General features: G+C 36.5%; 1 protein-coding gene across 1 annotated transcript in view; it reads right to left on the reverse strand.

The window, feature by feature from the left end:
- TSBP1 (testis expressed basic protein 1) overlaps positions 1 to 18392 on the reverse strand; it is a 181847-nt gene that overhangs the window by 157802 nt on the left and 5653 nt on the right. Inside the window, exons 8-10 of the mRNA XM_058736135.1 lie at positions 14879 to 14899; positions 6414 to 6434; positions 2212 to 2232 (exon numbers count right to left, since the gene is read on the reverse strand). Of these exons, the coding sequence (XP_058592118.1) occupies positions 2212 to 2232; positions 6414 to 6434; positions 14879 to 14899 (63 nt within the window). The remainder of the gene's footprint in view (positions 1 to 2211; positions 2233 to 6413; positions 6435 to 14878; positions 14900 to 18392) is intronic.

Below are 18392 nucleotides of genomic sequence, written 5' to 3' on the forward strand. Positions count from 1 at the left end.
TTGAAATAATTAAATATAGTTCTTGTATATTTATGACTCAATTTTGTTTGTTATTATGTTTGGAAGAAACTAATAGCTTTTCACAGAAATGATAAGATCTCAGCACTTGGGAAGAGATACAACCTTTTCTATGTATTGTAGACTAAGGTAGCATACAGCCATTCCCACTAAACATAAACAGAGATAATTTATAAAAGACAGCTCCCATATATTTAATATTTAAGGATATTAATCCATATCAGAAATGGCAAATATATTTGAGTTAATGTACTAAGTCTGATCAATTCGTAGCAACACTCTGGAGGTGAGAATTTTAGATTGTATGTAGGCTGAGCAGGAAAGAGAAGTACGCTTACCTACTGATACCTGCCACAGGCAAAGGCATAAGCAGAGGTGGAATGTATATCATATATTTTCAAGAAGTTTTGAACTGAAAGTTTGTGGCCTTGCCTGGTTGAAAACAGGCACAACAGTGAAAGGTTTCACTTACTTTCAGAGTGAAGAAGCAGATAAAAAAAACTTAATTATAAGATTTGAGTATCCTGACAAAATACTAAGTATTATATAATTTTAGATTAAGGACCTCACTTCTGTGGATAATCTTCTGAATGAAAATATCAGAATTAGTTCTTGTAGAGAGTACCAAAATTTCCATACTAAATGGAAATACTGGTTGTCTTTGTGGGGGGGTCGTATGCTCTGTTGCCTCAGCAAGTCTCCTGAATTGTGAATCTGTCAGCTATACAGGGTAGTAAAGAAGTTGGTCATTTGAAAAGTGCATACCCTATCTAGAAGCATTCAAATGCAAGATTTAAAATAATGCTTTATTGGTCAGCCAATATACAGGTGGCATTGGACCAATGGATTGCCAGTTTGGGAGCTTTACTTTGAAAAAGGAAAGGATTTAAGTGCGCACCCTACATTCTTCCACAACAGTGTGGTGTGAGATCAGTGTCACCACAGGCTGTGGCTGAGCTGAGATAAACCAAATGAATCCCTTTTTTTCCATTAATTTAATCACAGGTATTGGTCGGGTCACATTTAATTCAAACCTGTGATTGACAAACCTATTGAGGTTGTGAAGCACCTGGAAGTTGTGATACTTTTTGGAGAAAATCATGAAATTATTATCTTTGAACAAGAAACAGTTTTACTTGCTGTAAGTATGACCAAAAGTAAATATTCAATATGAAAAATTTTATCAGAAGCACATAAACTTAGAAGAAAAAAATCTGTCCAACCAGGATTGTTTCTCGCTTCTGAATTTGTGTGTGTGTGTGTGTGTGTGTGTGTGTGTGTGATCTTCTCTGATTGCCTTACTTTTCTGTACCTCATTCCTCTCTCACTCTTCATTTGTTTAGAAAATGTGTTCATCTCAGTTTGGCAATAAGTGGAAATCAGTTCCAGGAGACTGATTTAAGCATTATCTTGAGTTTTCTTCCTTCTGTATTCATGTCTTCTATTTTTACTCACGTCTGTGTTCTGTTCTGTTAGTTTTTCAATTGGTTGTTGAATTTAAAAGCTTAATGAAAGATTAAATAACTTCCTGTGTTCGAAGAACCAGTAAATAGGGAGCTGGAATGCAATTCCAGGCGGCCTGGCTCCAGAACCTGAGTTATGTAACGGTCTCTCTGTTTATTTATAATACATTAATAAGTAAGCAGGCTTATTTTTAAAGTGGTTTTTTAAAAGTCTTATTGTACTACTCTCAATTCATGGAGAAATAATGCATTTTTTCAATAGTAGAGGTGAAACAGTAACTTATTCCCAAGCCCACAGCCAAAGTAAACAGTATAATTTCCTTCTTTGTGGGCCTGGGGGGCTTGTAGTTAGAGAGGGACACAGAATCAAGGGAGGATCTGTTTGGGGTGGAAGAAAACCAAACCTGCTCTATACTTTAAGGAGAGGGAGTTACTGGAAGAGGAAAATACAAAGATATAGAAGGGAGAAGCTGTGACTGCTGAAGAGAAGGTTGGGCTGCGAGATGAGGTCCTATAACTGGACATAAGTGGAGGAATTTGCTTCAAGACAAGAAGGGGAGACAGGTACGCCTGACGTAGGTAAGATACCTAATGAAGGAGAAGGCAGAGAATGATGAGCTTCAAGCCCTGCCACTCTGACATAGCAGGGAACAAATAAGACAGGGAGACATCCTCTGCCTACTGTGGGAGCCCTACAATACCAGATTTTGAAAGGAAAAGAAAAACTTACTCATGGATCCTTGCACCAAAGCTAAAGAACAATAAATATTCAGATCAGTAGAGTTAATGGTTTAAATAATCCACCCATTTCCCAGGAGTCTTTCTGGAAATTGTACCCTCAGGACACCTTAGACCCTTCATTCCCCCATAGGCACATGGATTATTACCACGCTTGCAGGTCTTGAACCTTCTTCCCCCTTGGACACTATTCCAGGAGTAAAAGTGGTCAGGAGAGAATCCAGGTTTACTATATTTTCAATATTCTGATTTCATTCAGCATCTTTTCTTTCCCCTATTTTCCATTTCTCCCTCATTCTTTCTTTTCTCAGTTTGGAAAATCTCCTCTCCATAATGTAATAGCTTCAAGAACCAAAGAAAGGCAATGTTAGAAAGGTTCCAATTTGGGGCTTCTGGGTGGCTCAGCCAATTAAGCATCTGACACATGATTTCAGCTCAGGTCATGATCTCAGGGTCATGAGATCCAGCCTGGAGATCGCATCAGGCTCTGTGCTGAGCATGGAGCCTACTTGTGATTCTCTCTCTCTCTCTCTCTCTCTCTCTCTCTCTCTCTCACCCCCCACACTCTTCCTGCCCTCTCCTGCCCTGACTTGCATGTGCTCTCTCACTCTAAAAAAAAATTTCTAATTTTATAAAAAAAGAAAACTGAGGCTGAGAGAAGAGAAGGTCTGTGGCCGAGTGTGCTAAAAATTATATACAGTCATTTATGGGGTGCCTGGGTGGTTCATTCAGTTAAGTGCCCGACTTTGGCTCAGGTCATGATCTCATGGTTCGTGGGATTGAGCCCCGTGTCAGGCTCTGGGCTGACAGCTCAGAGCCTGGAGCCTGCTTTAGATTCTGTGTCTCCCTCTCTCTCTGCCTGCCCCCCTGCCCCCCCCCCCCACACTCTGTGTGTCTCTCTCTCAAAAATAAACATCAGAAAATTTTTTTTAAATAAAAATTATATGCAGTTTTAGTCTCCAATTTTTCTGACTTTGGTTCAGTGCACTTTCCTCTGTACCTCACACAGTTTTCTCTTTCTGTTCCTTTTGGAATATTCCTTTATGAAGTAAATTAACTTCTTTCCTACATATTGACTCTCCCAATTTTTTCCTGTTCTTTTTATTAATCTCTAGAGTGTTCCTCTTATAAAATGATCTAAATAATAGGGAAGATTTGTGTAACTTTTAATAAAAATTATGACAGTACAGAAATATAGACTACTATTGAATGAACCCCACTATATTCATTGAAGGAAGGATGAAAAAAAAGAATGAAAGAAGGAAGCATTTGCCTTATTTGTCTTACGTTGGAGGTTAAATTTCTCCAATTTAAAGTATGATCTTTGATCATTTCCATCATCTTTTGGGGACCTTATTTAACTAATCTCTAAAACAACAGGGTTTAACAATGCTCTGTTCAGCTCAACTTTTAATGATTCAATTAGTCTAAATCCACACACTGTAGTCTTGTTATTCCTGGGTCTTTCAGCCTCAGCTGATAAAATCTAGGATAATGGGGAAGCAAAAGGGCTGACATTCTAAATTTTTTTTTTTACATTTATATATTTTTGAGAGACAGAGCACAAGTGGGGAAGGAGTATAGAGAGAGGGAGACAGAATCCGAAGCAGGCTCCAAGCTCTTAGCTGTCAGCACAGAGCCTGACACGGGGATGGAACTCACAAACCGTGAGATCATGACTGGAGTCAAAGTCAGAGGCTTAACTGACTGAGCCACTCAGGTGCTCCATGGGGCTCACATTCTAAATTTAGGGCCTGCCTAGGAGAGAGAAGACAGGGAAAAAGCCTCTAGATACCAAGGTTTCATGACAGAGAAGCAATCAGGACGTGCTCGGTTCCCTAGTAAACTGCTAAATGGACACACAGATAAATTCCTGAGGTCTTCTGCTTAAAGTCGTCAGAATTAATACCCTTTGAAGAGAAGCTTCAGAGAGAAGCTCTCACACTGGCATCTCCAGGAATTACCAAATCCTCTATGCCACCTGCGGTGTGATTTAGTCATGGATAGTGTAAGGGTACTGTGTTTTGGTGCTGTGATGGAGGCCCAGAAAGACTTGTAGGACTGGTGATGAGCAGGGAGGCCATTTACTCTTTCTTTTCAGCCTGTGTGAAGATTGAAACTCTTAAGGGAACTCAGAAGACCTAGGTCTTGTTAAACCTTCATTAGCTGCCTTATATACTCCTTTCTTTTGACCTGCTTACTCACATTTCTCCTTCCTGAACTGAGAAATAGAAAGAGACTTAGATACCATTTCTGGAGTCGACACTGAAGAATAATAACAAAAATCCACAAGAGTCTGGATTAATTGATTTAACAGAAAGGGGGTCCTGATTAGTTTTCATGAAGTACAGTGGGAGATCAGATGCTAAAATACTTGGATTTGAATCCTAGTTGCTCTACCTTATAGCTGCGTGACCTTGCACAAGTTACTTGACGTTTTTGTGCCTAAGATTATTCATTTTAAATACAAGATGTATAATAATATCTACTTCATAGGATTGTTATGCTTAGGATACAGCTTGGCACATAAACTCTGTACATATTTTTATATTATTGTTTTGAATTGCAGTCCTTATCTATGTATGCTTGTATAGGTACATCTCAGGAGGGCCTCATTCATCCTGTAGAACCACACAGCATATTGAACTTCAGGGATGAATGGCCCCATGCATCTTTCAGCTAAATACTATATATAATAACTAATTACTCCCTTCCTCTGAGATTAAACCCAATATGTATCACATATTTATTTACCTTATTCACCATCAGAGGATAATTCTCATCTTAAGAAGCATATTATCATAATCATTAGTATAACTCCTAATTTGATTTTCTTCCTTACTGTCTAAAATCCCATCACACTGCTTGGAGCCTGCTTCGGATTCTGTGTCTCCTGCTCTTTCTTCCCCTCCCCCACTAGCGCTCTGTCTCTGTCTCTCAAAATAAATAAACTTTTAAAAAGTAATAAAAAATAAAATAAAATATTGAGTCTCTTGCAGCCCTCTGAACAATGTCTATTTTTTGATCCCATACTATATATATGTGTGTATATATATATATGACATATATATGTAATATATATAAATATATACATATTACATATATATGTAATAAAACAGCCTCATTCATGGGATGCAGTTATGCCACAGTAGTAGACTAGCAAAATAATTTTGAGATTCAGATTAATTCACATTTTTTGCATTTTGAATTGTTTTAAAAATTGAAGGAAAATTTTTTCATATATGCATAATATCCTAAATTTCTTGAGACTTTTTATTTCAGGAAGATAACTTTAAATTGAAAAATTAATTTCCTTTAAGAGAGAGCATGAACTGGGAGGGGGTGCAGAGGGAGAGAGAGAGAGAATCTTAAGCAAGCTTTATGCTCAGCATGGAGTCTGAGGCAGGGCTTGATCCCATGACCCTGGGATCATGACCTGAGCCGAAATCAAGAGTAGGATGCTCAACTGAACTGAGTCATCCAAGTGCCCCTGAAAAATTAAATATTTTCAATGGTGTCCTGGGGGTAGTTGGACAAGCATGGGATTTAGAGTCGAAAAGTCAGTGTTTAGAACTTCAATTTTACTTTCTATGAGCTATGTGCCTTTTGGTTAGATAATGTCCTTGAATTTCACTTTTCTCATCTCTAATACCGGTAAATATAGACTCAACAAACATGGCTTTTTGAATTACAACTCTCCTCTTTTCTCCCATTCTCTGCCCTTTTAACAACCTCCTTCCTTCCTGTTGCTTCTGAGTGAAAGAAGATATTTTGTTTTCCTGAAATCATTGTAGGCAGCTAAAACCATTTGAATTCTCTCTTCATTCTTAATCAATGGACTTTTTATTTTCTAAAGCTCTCATTAATTTCAGGTAAAATGCTCAATGATGGAGAAGGAAAAGAAGATGAGGGACAAGGCTAACCACAGTTAAGACATGATCCCCAGGTCTGTGATACACCAAAGAGAATAGAATTGAGAAACAGAAAAGGAACTTACCCCTTTGTTCTCCTGGCCGTTTGGCATTTTTTGTTGCTGTTTTTGATTTGGGGAGTATCAGAATAGGGAACCCCTGGGAGCACCAACCCCTGAGTGTCAGTGGTGGCTCAAGGAGGTAGGGGATTAGATATCTTCATTGTTGCCATTTAAACCTGGGGGCACCTTGAATTGAATTGGAGAAAAGTAAAGGAACTTACCAATACTTGATTGAGACAGTGCTAAAAGAAAACAAAGTAAGAATGAGATCTTTGTGTTTCAGGGAGAACTTCAGATTCCACAGCTACTATATAAGGAAGAGGTTGTGGGAAAGAAGACTGCCATGGGTCACATCCCGTTTTCTATGATCAGGTGCAATGCAGTGTTGTGGGCAGATGGATATCCATTTAAGGACTCGTTTTGGGGTATAAATTTTAGGCTTTTGTGTATTTCCTCAGTAATACTCTTATGGTAGGGTAGGATTGCAAGACCTCCTCAACCTATCTTTTAAGTTCTCCTAGTAAGAGAATAACAATGTTTAGGGAGATTGCTAGTTTCTTAGTCCATGGAAACTTTTCTGCCTCTTTGTTTTTCTTCTTTCCAGATCCTGCTGTTTTTGTTCTGTTTTCCTTCTCTACCTATCTTTCTCCTCCTCTTCTATCTCAGTTTTTTCTCTTTTTTCCCCTTTGTTTGAAAGATCTTTTGCAGCAAACTATTGCTACTTAATAGCTTCAACAAGGGGTCTCTACTTTTTTCAAAAATCATTTGTTTCCTGTGGGATGTTTAATACCAAGAAAACAAAATCAGGACATCCTTAGATATTAGAAGATAAAGAGTCAGGGCAGGGAAAATGGCATTGCTTGCTATCAAGATGGATATTTCACCCTCTCCTCTAATCACTTGGAAAAGTTGGGCACAGTATTTTTTAAAGTTTTAAAATATGAAGCTTAACTTGAAAACTAGTAAGAGAAGTCTCCAAAAGTCCTGTATCAAGAGGGAACCCATAATTTCAATAGCGAGTAAGAGGTTTCATCACCCATATATCTTTTTGAGAGGTTGGGTTTTCAACACATAATCAGGAGTGAAAATTAAGGCCACAGACCTCATGCCTTGGAAGAACCTGGAACTAGCCATCTTGTATATCTAAGGCTCACATAAGCACTATCTGTGAAAAAGGCACCATTAATCTAGATCTGTTTGTCAGTGTTTGTCGGTAAGTGATCTGTTTGCACCAGGCTATGGCTGGAAATTGAGTCTCTAGCAATCATAGAACTCTCAGGGTAAGCCAAGTTCAGGTATAAGGCTTACATTTGAACCATTCGTGTAGTTTCCCTACATTCATGTAGGGAAGAAACTAGAATGCAGAAACAGTCATAAAAACTAACCTATGAAATCTATGCATTAATAGGATTATTACACAATGGGAAGTTTATGAGGAATTCAAACAAGTGGTAACTAATGAGCTCACAGACTAAAGTTAAAATACATTTGAAGAGACTTAATGACATGACTGATAGCCACAACAGTTGGGGTAACACATATAAAAAGGGGACTTCAAAAGGAATTTTTAACCAAGTGTGTTTAGTATATTTGGAGATGTGAAAGAAGGAATGGAGTCCATAAAACTTTAAGAAAGCATTAATCAGGAGCAAATACATTTGATAAAGGGCAAAATGGAAATAGCAGATATAGAAAATACAGTCATTAAATTATAAAATCATTAGGTGAGAAAACAAAGAAAAGAGACTTAACTGAAGAAAGAATTAATGAATGGTAAATATGAGGGAAATTATCCAGGAACGAGTATCAAGAAATAAGGAGATAGTGTGATAGAGATTGCTTTGCTGTTCACCAAAGTAATTTCCTTTTTCTCCAAGGGACATATGTGGTGGATAGGATCCCCACCGCCCCCCGAGTTGTCCCTGTCCTAATCCCTGTCCATGGAACCTGAATATGTTAGGCTACATGGCAAAAGGGATTTAAGGCTACAGATGGAATTGAGGCTGCTAATCAGTTGACCTTAAATAGGGATATATATTATCCTGGATTATCTGTGTGGGCTCAATGGAATCATGAGACTCTTTAAAATTGGAAGCAGAGGATTAAAAGGTGTCAGATAAAAAGACATGACAATGGAAGAAGGCTAGAGTGTTGTGTGGGTGTGGGTTGGTTAATTTTTGCTAGTTCTGAAGATGGGGAATGGGGGACCATGAAGCAAGGAATATCTAGAAACTGAAAAAGCAAAGAAACAGGTTTGCTCCTAGAATTTCAGAAGCAATGCAGCCCTGCTGACACCCTAGCCCAGTGAGACATGTGTCACATTTCTAACATGTAGAACTAAGATAATAAATTTGCGTTGTTTTAGGCCATTAAGTTTGTGGTAATTTGTTTCAGTAGCAAAAGCAAACTAATACAACATGGTTAAACTATTTCCCCCAGATTCTCTTGCAGTTAGGTGGGGCTATACTTTTGAGTTGTAGCCAATGTAATTGTCAAAGTGATATGTACAATAACATCCAGGCTTCCCCATAAAACCCTCCCACTCATGCTGTCTACTCTTCTCCTGTGCTCACTTAAGATAGATGTGATAAACCTAGAAGCCGTTAGTTGAAAATGGTGGAAATACATAGGATAAGATGAACTTTCTTGGGGGCACCTGAGTGGCTTAGTCACTTAAGGGTCTGACTTTTGATTTCAGCTCAGGTCATGATCTCATGGTTCTTGAGTTTGAGCCCTGCATCCGGCTCTGTGCTGACAGTGAGGCCTGTTTGGGATTTTCTCTCTCTCCCTCTCTGTCTGCCCTGCATGGGTTCTCTTCCTCTCTCTCTCTCTCTCTCTCTCTCTCTCTCTCTCAATCTCTCTCTCTCAAAATAAATAAACTTAAAAAAAAAGATGAACTTGCTTGCTTAAGTCATTGCTGAGAGGAGAGCCAACTACCAATCAGGCATCCCTGATTTTACATAATGAAAGAATTTTATGAATAGAACCACTGAGATTTTAAGATTCATCTGTTACAAGGTCACAGACTAAATTAATAAAGATGAGACAGACAAAAGAGAAGTTAACAGGCCAGAAAGATGAGAGGAGAATCTTTACATATATTTGATAGTAATCTTAGGAGAGACTGTAGGGCACTTGTGAGAAGCACTGGGTGTTGTATGTAAGTGATGAATTACTGAATTCTGCTCCTGAAACCAATATTGCACTGTATGTTAACTAACTAAAATTTAAATAGAAAATAAAAAAAGGAGAGACTATAGTTTGTTAGATAAGTATAGAGGTAGTTATAAAAATGGGATATATTCATAGCAGTTAATGTCAAGAATTTTCTATAATTAAAGAAAGATATGAGTCCACAGAATGGAAAATCTTGAGTCGTGAGCAAGATAAACGAAGTTAATCTCAAACCCAGATACATCATAATTAAAATGAAGAATACAAGGATAAAGAGAAAATCTTAAAGCCATATTTACTTAGGAACCATCAAACTAGTAGCAGATTGTTATCAACAATAAGAAATGCCAGAAGGAAATGGAACAAATCTTCAAAATCTTGAGAGAAAAGAAATGTTAATTATATACTTAGATAAACTCTCACGATTGAGGGTGAAGTAAAGGTATTTTAACTCATAAAGGGCTTAAAGAAATTTTCACACACATATAGGACCTTAAGAATGACTAAAGGATTATACTTGGGCAAGAATTAAGAAGAAGGCACAGGCTATGACAAACAATTATAAACAGAGAAAATGCTGACATTTTTTTAAAGTCTATTTATAAAAGAGTCAATTTTGTATAAAATTTTGTTTTTAAAAATCATACTATAGGGGCACCTGTGTGGCTCAGTCAGTTAAGCATCCGACTTTGGCTCAGGTCATGATCTCACAGCCCGTGGGTTCAAGTCCCACATTGGGTTCTCTGCTGACAGCAGAGCCTGGAGCCTGCTTCAGATTCTGTGTCTCCTTCTCTCTCTGCCCCTTCCCTTTCACACTGTGTCTCTCTTTCAAAAATAAACATTAAAAAAATTTTTTTTAAATCATACTATATGGAAGATGTTGAAAGGGAAGACAGTCTGAAGAGGCTATTGTCTACTCTTGGAGGAAGAAAAAGATACTGATTAGTTTTTTGTTTTTTGGTTTTTTTGTGTTTTTTTGCAAAAATCAAGAAGTATGCATGTTACAAATGTAAGGATGAAGCAAACAAAAGCTACCAAACAGATAAAGCAAAAGGAACAAAATCTAGCAATCTAATAGAAAGTAGGAAAGAAGATTTAAAAAATAAAAGAACAAAACCTGGTAAATAGAAAATGCAATAAAACTGGCATAACTTAGATGAAATATATCAGCAATTTACAATAAATGTAAAATGGACTAAATTTATTTGAGAAAAAAATTTATAATGGTTAATATGCATAGTCATGCAATATGCTATTTAAAAAAGATACAAGTGAGACAAAAACAAACTGTGAAGTTGAAAATAAAAGGATAGAAAAATAAATAACAGGCAGATACATATTACAACAAAGATGTTGGAGCAATACTGGTATCAGATAATGTGGAACTTAGCCAGAAGTGTTCCTGAGTCTATGGATGGACATGGTATCATTGAACAAAGCAAAATTTAATAAAACAGAACAATTATGAACTTGTATACATCTAACAAAAATCAAAATATGTAAAGGAAAAATGGGAAGTATTAAAAATAAAAATGACATCAAAAGGAGACAGTTGTAGTTGTCTTAAACATCTTTTTGAAACTAGTATATCATGAAAAAGAATAACAATAGAGAACATTTGAATATTAATAAGTTTGGGCTGATAGTACATCTGTGTAAAATCCTGAGGTAAAATCCTGAGCCCAAACCAATAAAAAATATTCTTTGAAAGTTTACTTACAGATACTCAAAAGTCTCAACACACTTCAGAGAATCTAAATTATACACATCCCACTTTTGTATCCTAATACAATACAATTTTAAATCAATAATAAAGCTAAAATGGATTAAACTAAAACACTTTTTATGTAACTTATTTGTTAAAATTATGGAAATTATGAAATGTTTAAACTGAAAGTCAAAGACAATGCTATATATCACAGCTTTTAGTAGCATCAGAATGGATCTAAATGCTTATAAGAAAATAAGAAAGTCTTAAAATTTATGCAGAGTTTCACATATTAAACTAGGAAAAGGAAGAAAAAGTAGAAAGAAGGAAATACTAAAAATAAAAACAGAAACTAATAAAATAGGGAAAAATAATTAGTAGATGTTTAACAAAACCAAAATTTATTTTTGCTTTTTTAAGTTTTTATTTATTTATTTATTTTGAGGAGGTGTAGAGGATCAGAGAGGAAGAAAAAATCTCAAGCAGGCTCCGTGCTGTCAGTGTGGAGTCCAACGTGCAGCTCAAACCCATGAACCGTGAGATTGTGACCTGAGCTGAAACCAAGAGTTGCATGCTTGACTGACTGAGCCACCCCAGGGCCCCCACCATTGAGCTTTTAATAGATTAATAGGTAGGAACAACTATCTTTGGCATGAATGATCAAAGAAAGAAGGCACAAGCCCAGTGATGCTAGGAACAAAAATAGGACATGTCCATAGATAGAGTGAACAATTTTTAGAATAATGAAATAATTTTATGACATTAAATACAAAAAAAATTAATTAAAATACATTCAAACTTATTAATAAGATTTTTGTTAGCAAACTAGAAATTGAAAGGAATTGTCTTAGCCCAATAAAAGGGAGCTGCCAAATGGAAGCAAGCATCACATTTGCATTCCTGCTAAATGCAGAGGCATTCCTGCTAAAGTCAGATACCAAGAGGGATGCCTATGATCATTGCTGGTATTAACATTGTGTTGGATATTTTGGGCAAAACAATAAAATAAGGAAACAGTTTTAAGAACTGGAAAGAAAACTCAAAATTGTTAGTTTTGGAGATAGGATTTTATATACAAAATCCAAGAGACTCTAAATTATTAAAACTCCTAGAGCTCAGCAGGCTGGCTAGATCCAAAATCTCTTCCAAAAGTACAACATACAATTATTTATATAGTGGCAATAATTATTTGTAAAATCCAGTAGAAAAAAATGTCATTGACAACAAAAACAAATATGTGCATAGGAATTAATATAACAATAGATGCTCCAGACCCTTTAGAGAAAATTATAGAACATTATTGAAGGTCATATAAGAAGATTTGAATAATAGATACATCATCGTATTAATGCATGGGAAGAACTGATTTTATAAATGCATAGACTCAGTGAAATTCCAATGAAGTCCTAGTGTGACTCATATGAACTTCATAAATGGATTCTTTTTTTTAATAGAATTTTTTAATATTTATTTTATTTTTGAGAGAGAGAGAGAGAGAGATTGAGACAGAGAACAAGTGTGGGGAGGGGCAGAAAGAGAGGGAGACACAGGATCCGAAGCAGGCTCCAGACTCTGAGGTGTCAGCACAGAGCCCAACTCAGGGCTTGTGAGTGTGAACTCACAAGCCATGAGATCATGACCTGAGCCGAAGTCAGTGCTTAACCGACTGAGCCACCCAGGCGCCCTGAGAAATGGATTCTAAAATTTGTTTAAGAATAAAGGTCCAAGAATAGCCAAAACATTTCTGAAAAGAACAACAAAGAGAATGTGCTGTTCCTCATAATACATGTCTTGAAGCTTTAGTAATGGAAGAAATTTAAGATCTATTAAGCAAAAGACAAAAGTTCACTGAAACAGAAGAGAAAATCAGGGAAAAACTAAGCATGAGATAAAAGAGGTGTTACAAATCAGTGGAGAAAGAATGTGTGAGTTAATAAATTCAGTTGGAATAGTTGGTTTCCAAAAGAAAATTTTTCTTTAGAAAAATTAGACCTTTATATTTATAAACAAACAAAAAAATCCCAAATGCAGAAACCTCCATTTGGATTAAGGTTCTATATGTAGAAAGAGAAACTTTGTAACTATTAAGAGAAAGCATAGTATAACATCTTTGTGGTATCTAGGAAAGAAAGACCAAAAAAAGCACAAAATATAAAAGAAAACAAAAGATTGACAAATATTATTACAATAAATTGTGTGTGTTTGGAGAGGAGGGAGAATGGAACCTTCTAAATGTCAAGAGACACCACAAAATTTTAAAAGTAAGAGAATTTGAGGAAACATTTCTAAATATTTAACAAAATATAAAAGATTAGTTTTCAAAATTATAAAGAATTTCTGCAATCAATAACCTAATGGATAAATCGGTGAATGAATAGTTTATGTAAGGTGAAGCCTAAGTGGGTAACATACATACAAGAAAATTCTCAGTTTCAGGAATGAGCAGGAAAATGAAATTAAAAATTTTATACCTATCAAAGTGGCAATATTGTGAAAGTATGATGGAATTGGGGTTATTAATTCAGGGAAGTGGGAAACTTTTACACATTTTGGTGTGCCTGCTATGTAACTACCATGGAATTCAATTAAACAACAGATAGTATAGTAAAAATGTGCTTAAGTTACATAAATGTTATATACATGACAATTCATTAATCCCATTACAGCGTGTCTACTCTGGATAAACTGTTTTCCAAATTACTTAAGGACATTTCGCAAGCAATATTTATGATAGCAGAAATTGCAAACATTGAGAATGCCTCAGTAGGAGACAGAATAGAAAAAAACGTATTTGTAAGTTGGAATATTTATTTAGCACTTAAAATGCATACCTTGGATTTCTATATATTTTCAGTATTACAATATTTTGGAGGAAAAAAGCAAGCTGTAATGATACTTTCAAAATGATGTCATTTTAGTAAAAATTTTAAAGAAATACATACAAGACAATACTATATATTGTTCAGTGATACATAGAGATTATATAAACAGATGAAAATAAATTTAAGATTTATGGTACGTTATAGAGTTTGGGAAGTGGGGAGAGTGGAATGGGTATAGGGATGGGCACAAAAAGGATTTCTAGATTATCTGTCACTTGAGAAATATGACAAAATATCAGTTGTGAAACCTAGGGTGTGGATTTACAAAAAGACAAATACAAAAACTACAAGGTGTGCAAACCAGATGACAGTGGAAAAACCACAAGGAACTTACCTAGGGAATTGAATGATGGTGCTAAAACATACAGAAGCGTGAGGTGAATCATCAGAATTTTGATTCCTGACCTTTCCATATCAGTGTCAGTCATCATGCCCTCTTAGGAGTTGAAGCCCAGGCCCAGGGAGACCCACTGACCTGGTGGTGAGAACTGGAGGCCACTCCCAACTTCATCCTTTCAGTTTCTAATAAGGGTTTTCTACTTTTAGTAGACAGGTGTTATTTCTACGAAACTCTGTGGCTTACATTTTTCTCTGTCCTTCTCTCTCCCTCCCTCCTTTCCATCCCCTTTTCTTTTCTTCTATTTTATTTCTATTTCTTTCCTTTTTTCTCACTCATCATTTCCTCTATTTTTTTTCCCTTTCCTCTCAGTCAGTATGGAAACTAACAGACCAAGTTTGGAAACTGACAGTTTATTATTGTCAGACTATTCTAAACCAGCGTTCGGAGACTTTATCTGTTGCTTAATATTCGTATGAACTGATGGTTTCTCTCTTTCCTCAAAGTGTTTACAATCTAGAGAAGTATTACTGATGGGAAGCAAATTTTTGTTGAATTTTGTTGAAAAACAAGACAATACTTAACTGTAATCTCCTTTGGATCCCTCTGAAAACACAAGTAAAACCAAGAAAAATCAGTTTGGATATTCTATTTCTGTAGTTTTGATATCGTCAGAGAGGATTATCCAATCAACACCGTCAAAGAGTCAAATAGTCAAGAAACTAGAGGCAAAATCTTTTCATGGCTTAATTTATGAGTCAAATGACAAGACAAAGCAGGCAAAGGTTAATGAAGGTAAATATGTAGTGAGAAGAAATAACGAACTATACATGGAAAGAAACACTGAAGCAGACGAATATATTAGTTATAAAGTAAGTTGAGGCCAAGTAAGAGAAAAATGGCAAAATATTGACTCAGCTGACTGAGAATTCAAGTTTAATGAGATGGGAAATTATAATGAATACACACACACACACACACACACGCACACACACATATCTATTGTGATTGGATGTGCATCCTATAGCTTAAAACTTATTTCTTAGTGATGTCATGGAAACATTTTCTAAAAGACCTGGAGACAGACAAAGCAAATTACACAAAAAGTTGTCATGCTATTGTTGCTATTGTTTTAATGAAAAGTGTAAAAATAAATAATACCAACAAGCTGGAAGTGACTTAAATTATGTTGCATGATGGTCTAATTTGATATTTTCCTAATGTATAAGTAAAGATCTACCCAGAAATGTAAAGACAGCATGTATTTTTTTTCTCATCCCCTTTCTTAAAATGAGTGCTTTCCAAACCACACTCAGATATCACCTCACGCCAGTCAGAGTGGCCAAAATGAACAAATCAGGAGACTATAGATGCTGGAGAGGATGTGGAGAAACGGGAACCCTCTTGCATTGTTGGTGGGAATGCAAATTGGTGCAGCCACTCTGGAAAACAGTGTGGAGGTTCCTCAGAAAATTAAAAATAGACCTACCCTATGACCCAGCAATAGCACTGCTAGGAATTTACCCAAGGGATACAGGAGTACTGATGCATAGGGGCACTTGTACCCCAGTGTTTATAGCAGCACTGTCAACAATAGCCAAATTATGGAAAGAGCCTAAATGTCCATCAACTGATGAATGGAGAAAGAAATTGTGGTTTATATACACAATGGAGTACTACGTGGCAATGAGAAAGAACGAAATATGGCCGTTTGTAGCAACGTGGATGGAACTGGAGAGTGTGATGCTAAGTGAAATAAGCCATACAGAGAAAGACAGATACCATATGTTTTCACTCTTATGTGGATCCTGAGAAACTTAACAGAACCCCATGGGGGAGGGGAAGGAAAAAAAAAAGAGGTTAGAGTGGGAGAGAGCCAAAGCATAAGAGACTCTTAAAAACTGAGAACAAACTGAGGGTTGATGGGGGGTGGGAGGGATGGGAGGGTGGGTGATGGGTATTGAGGAGGGCACCTTTTGGGATGAGCACTGGGTGTTGTATGGAAACCAATTTGACAATAAATTTCATATATTGGAAAAAAATGAAAAAAAATAAAATGAGTGCTTTCCTTACATACTTGAGTATGATTAAGTCCAAGAAACACAAAATCTTCTGGTTTACATTAATGTTACTTGTTTCTCCTGGTTTTGTATTTGATTGATTGATTGATTGATTGATTTATCTATTTATTTTTAGAGACAGAGCATGCCTGTGTGAGTGGGGGAGGGGCAGAGAGAATCCCAAGTAGGCCCTGTGCTTGTAGCGCAGGGCCCAACTAAGGGGTGGGCCCTCAAACTCACAAACCGTGAGATCATGGGCTGAGCCAAAATCAAGAGTCAGATGCTTAACCACCTGAGCCACTCAGGGGCCTCTGCTGGTATTTTAAAAACAGAAAATACTAAGGTGCTGAACACTTTGATGTGCTGCACTTACACTTGCTGTAAAAATTAGTAACGTTAAAAATAAATTCAGTGCCTTTCAAAACTTTTGAATTATCATGGCAACTTTAACATATAAGATGTGGGGCACCTCGGTGGCTCAGTCAGTTGAGCATCCGACTCTTAGTTTCAGCTAAGGTCATGATGTTGCAATTTGTGAGTTCAAGCCCTGCTTTGGGTTCTGTACTGACAGTGCACAGCCTGCTTTGGATTCTCTCTCTGCCCTGCCCCTGCTCACATGCTCTCTCTCTCTCTCTCAAAATAAATATATAAACTGTAAAAAATTGTTTAAAAACTGAAAAATAGATATAACATGTGATATATTTAAATACCAAAATTTAAAATTTACAATTTACTAAATTCCATGCACTTAAACTGATACAATGACCTTGTCCAATATTTTCCTGTCAGAAGATTTTTGTAGTCTCTAGTTGACCACCACATTTATATTTCTGTGTCCAGAGATGATAGAGGGAAGAGTGGTAGAGCTTGGAAACTTAGAAACAAGATGACTGGGATTTATAGGGCCACCTTAGAGGTGATTGGGAAATTGAAGAAATAAGTTGCCATTTGGCTTTATGAATTTTAAATTGTGGCTTTTTCGGATCACAAATAAAATGGACAATAAAATGCTTACTGATCCAGGTTTTCCCTAAGAATACAAGGTTTGCCTGGAATAGAAAGAAGCTAAGATTACAGACTCTACACTAAAGATCCATAGCAAGAAATTAATAAGATATTATTAAATTGTGTAAAAATAAACTACATGAAATCTAGAGTCAGACAATTCGAATTTCTATCAGGTTGAGTGGCTTGCAAGTCACTATAGCTTTAGGCAAGTCACTAAGATTTTTCATGCATATATTTCTCTTCTGTAAATTTGGGATAACAATACATAGCAAGTTAATTGATTTAAGAACTGTTTATTAAGGATTATCTTTATTATGAGGAAAACAGACTATAAGAGGGCAAGAGTAGAGAGAAACCAGTTAGGGGTCAGTTAAAGTAGTTCAAGGAAGAGATGTTGATGCTTGGGCCAAGATTGCCATCATGGTGAAAAGTCTAATTTGGAATATAATTTGAAAGTAGTGGGGATGTGATTTCCTGGTGGATTGGATGAGGAGAGTGAAATAAAGAGGTTAAAGAGGTAGATGGCCTGAGCACCTGGGGGAATGCAGGTGTCCATATCTGTAAGTAGCAGGATCAAGCCTTAGGTTTTGGACATGTTAAGAGTGAGATACCTCTCCTATATATTCAGGACCACTGTATTATGGTTGTATAGGTTGTCCAGAGCACAGAGGGATTTGGGGACTGAAATCCCAGCAGTATTCTTGAGTGGGGCTGCATCTGCCTAGAGAAAGGAGCACTCTTTAATTTGTACCAAAGCAACCTGTAGGCTAACCTGAAGAGGTCCTGAACGGACACAGGGGCTTTTGGGGTAGTTCACCCTTGTGTGGTTCACAGGGTCACTTGTAGATATTAAAATAAAACGAAAAACATCCACAAGAGTGGCTAGCACATAGGAAGTACCGAGTGCATCTTAATTCTCTTCCTCTCCTATACTGTATATTGCATTTTACTTATCTGTGTACCCTTACATTAGCTTCTTGCACTGATTTAATGTGGTGTCATGAAGATAAACTATTCTGAGGGGGTTTCCC

The sequence above is a fragment of the Neofelis nebulosa genome, chromosome 6 (assembly GCF_028018385.1).
Source record: "Neofelis nebulosa isolate mNeoNeb1 chromosome 6, mNeoNeb1.pri, whole genome shotgun sequence".
NCBI lineage: Eukaryota > Metazoa > Chordata > Mammalia > Carnivora > Felidae > Neofelis > Neofelis nebulosa.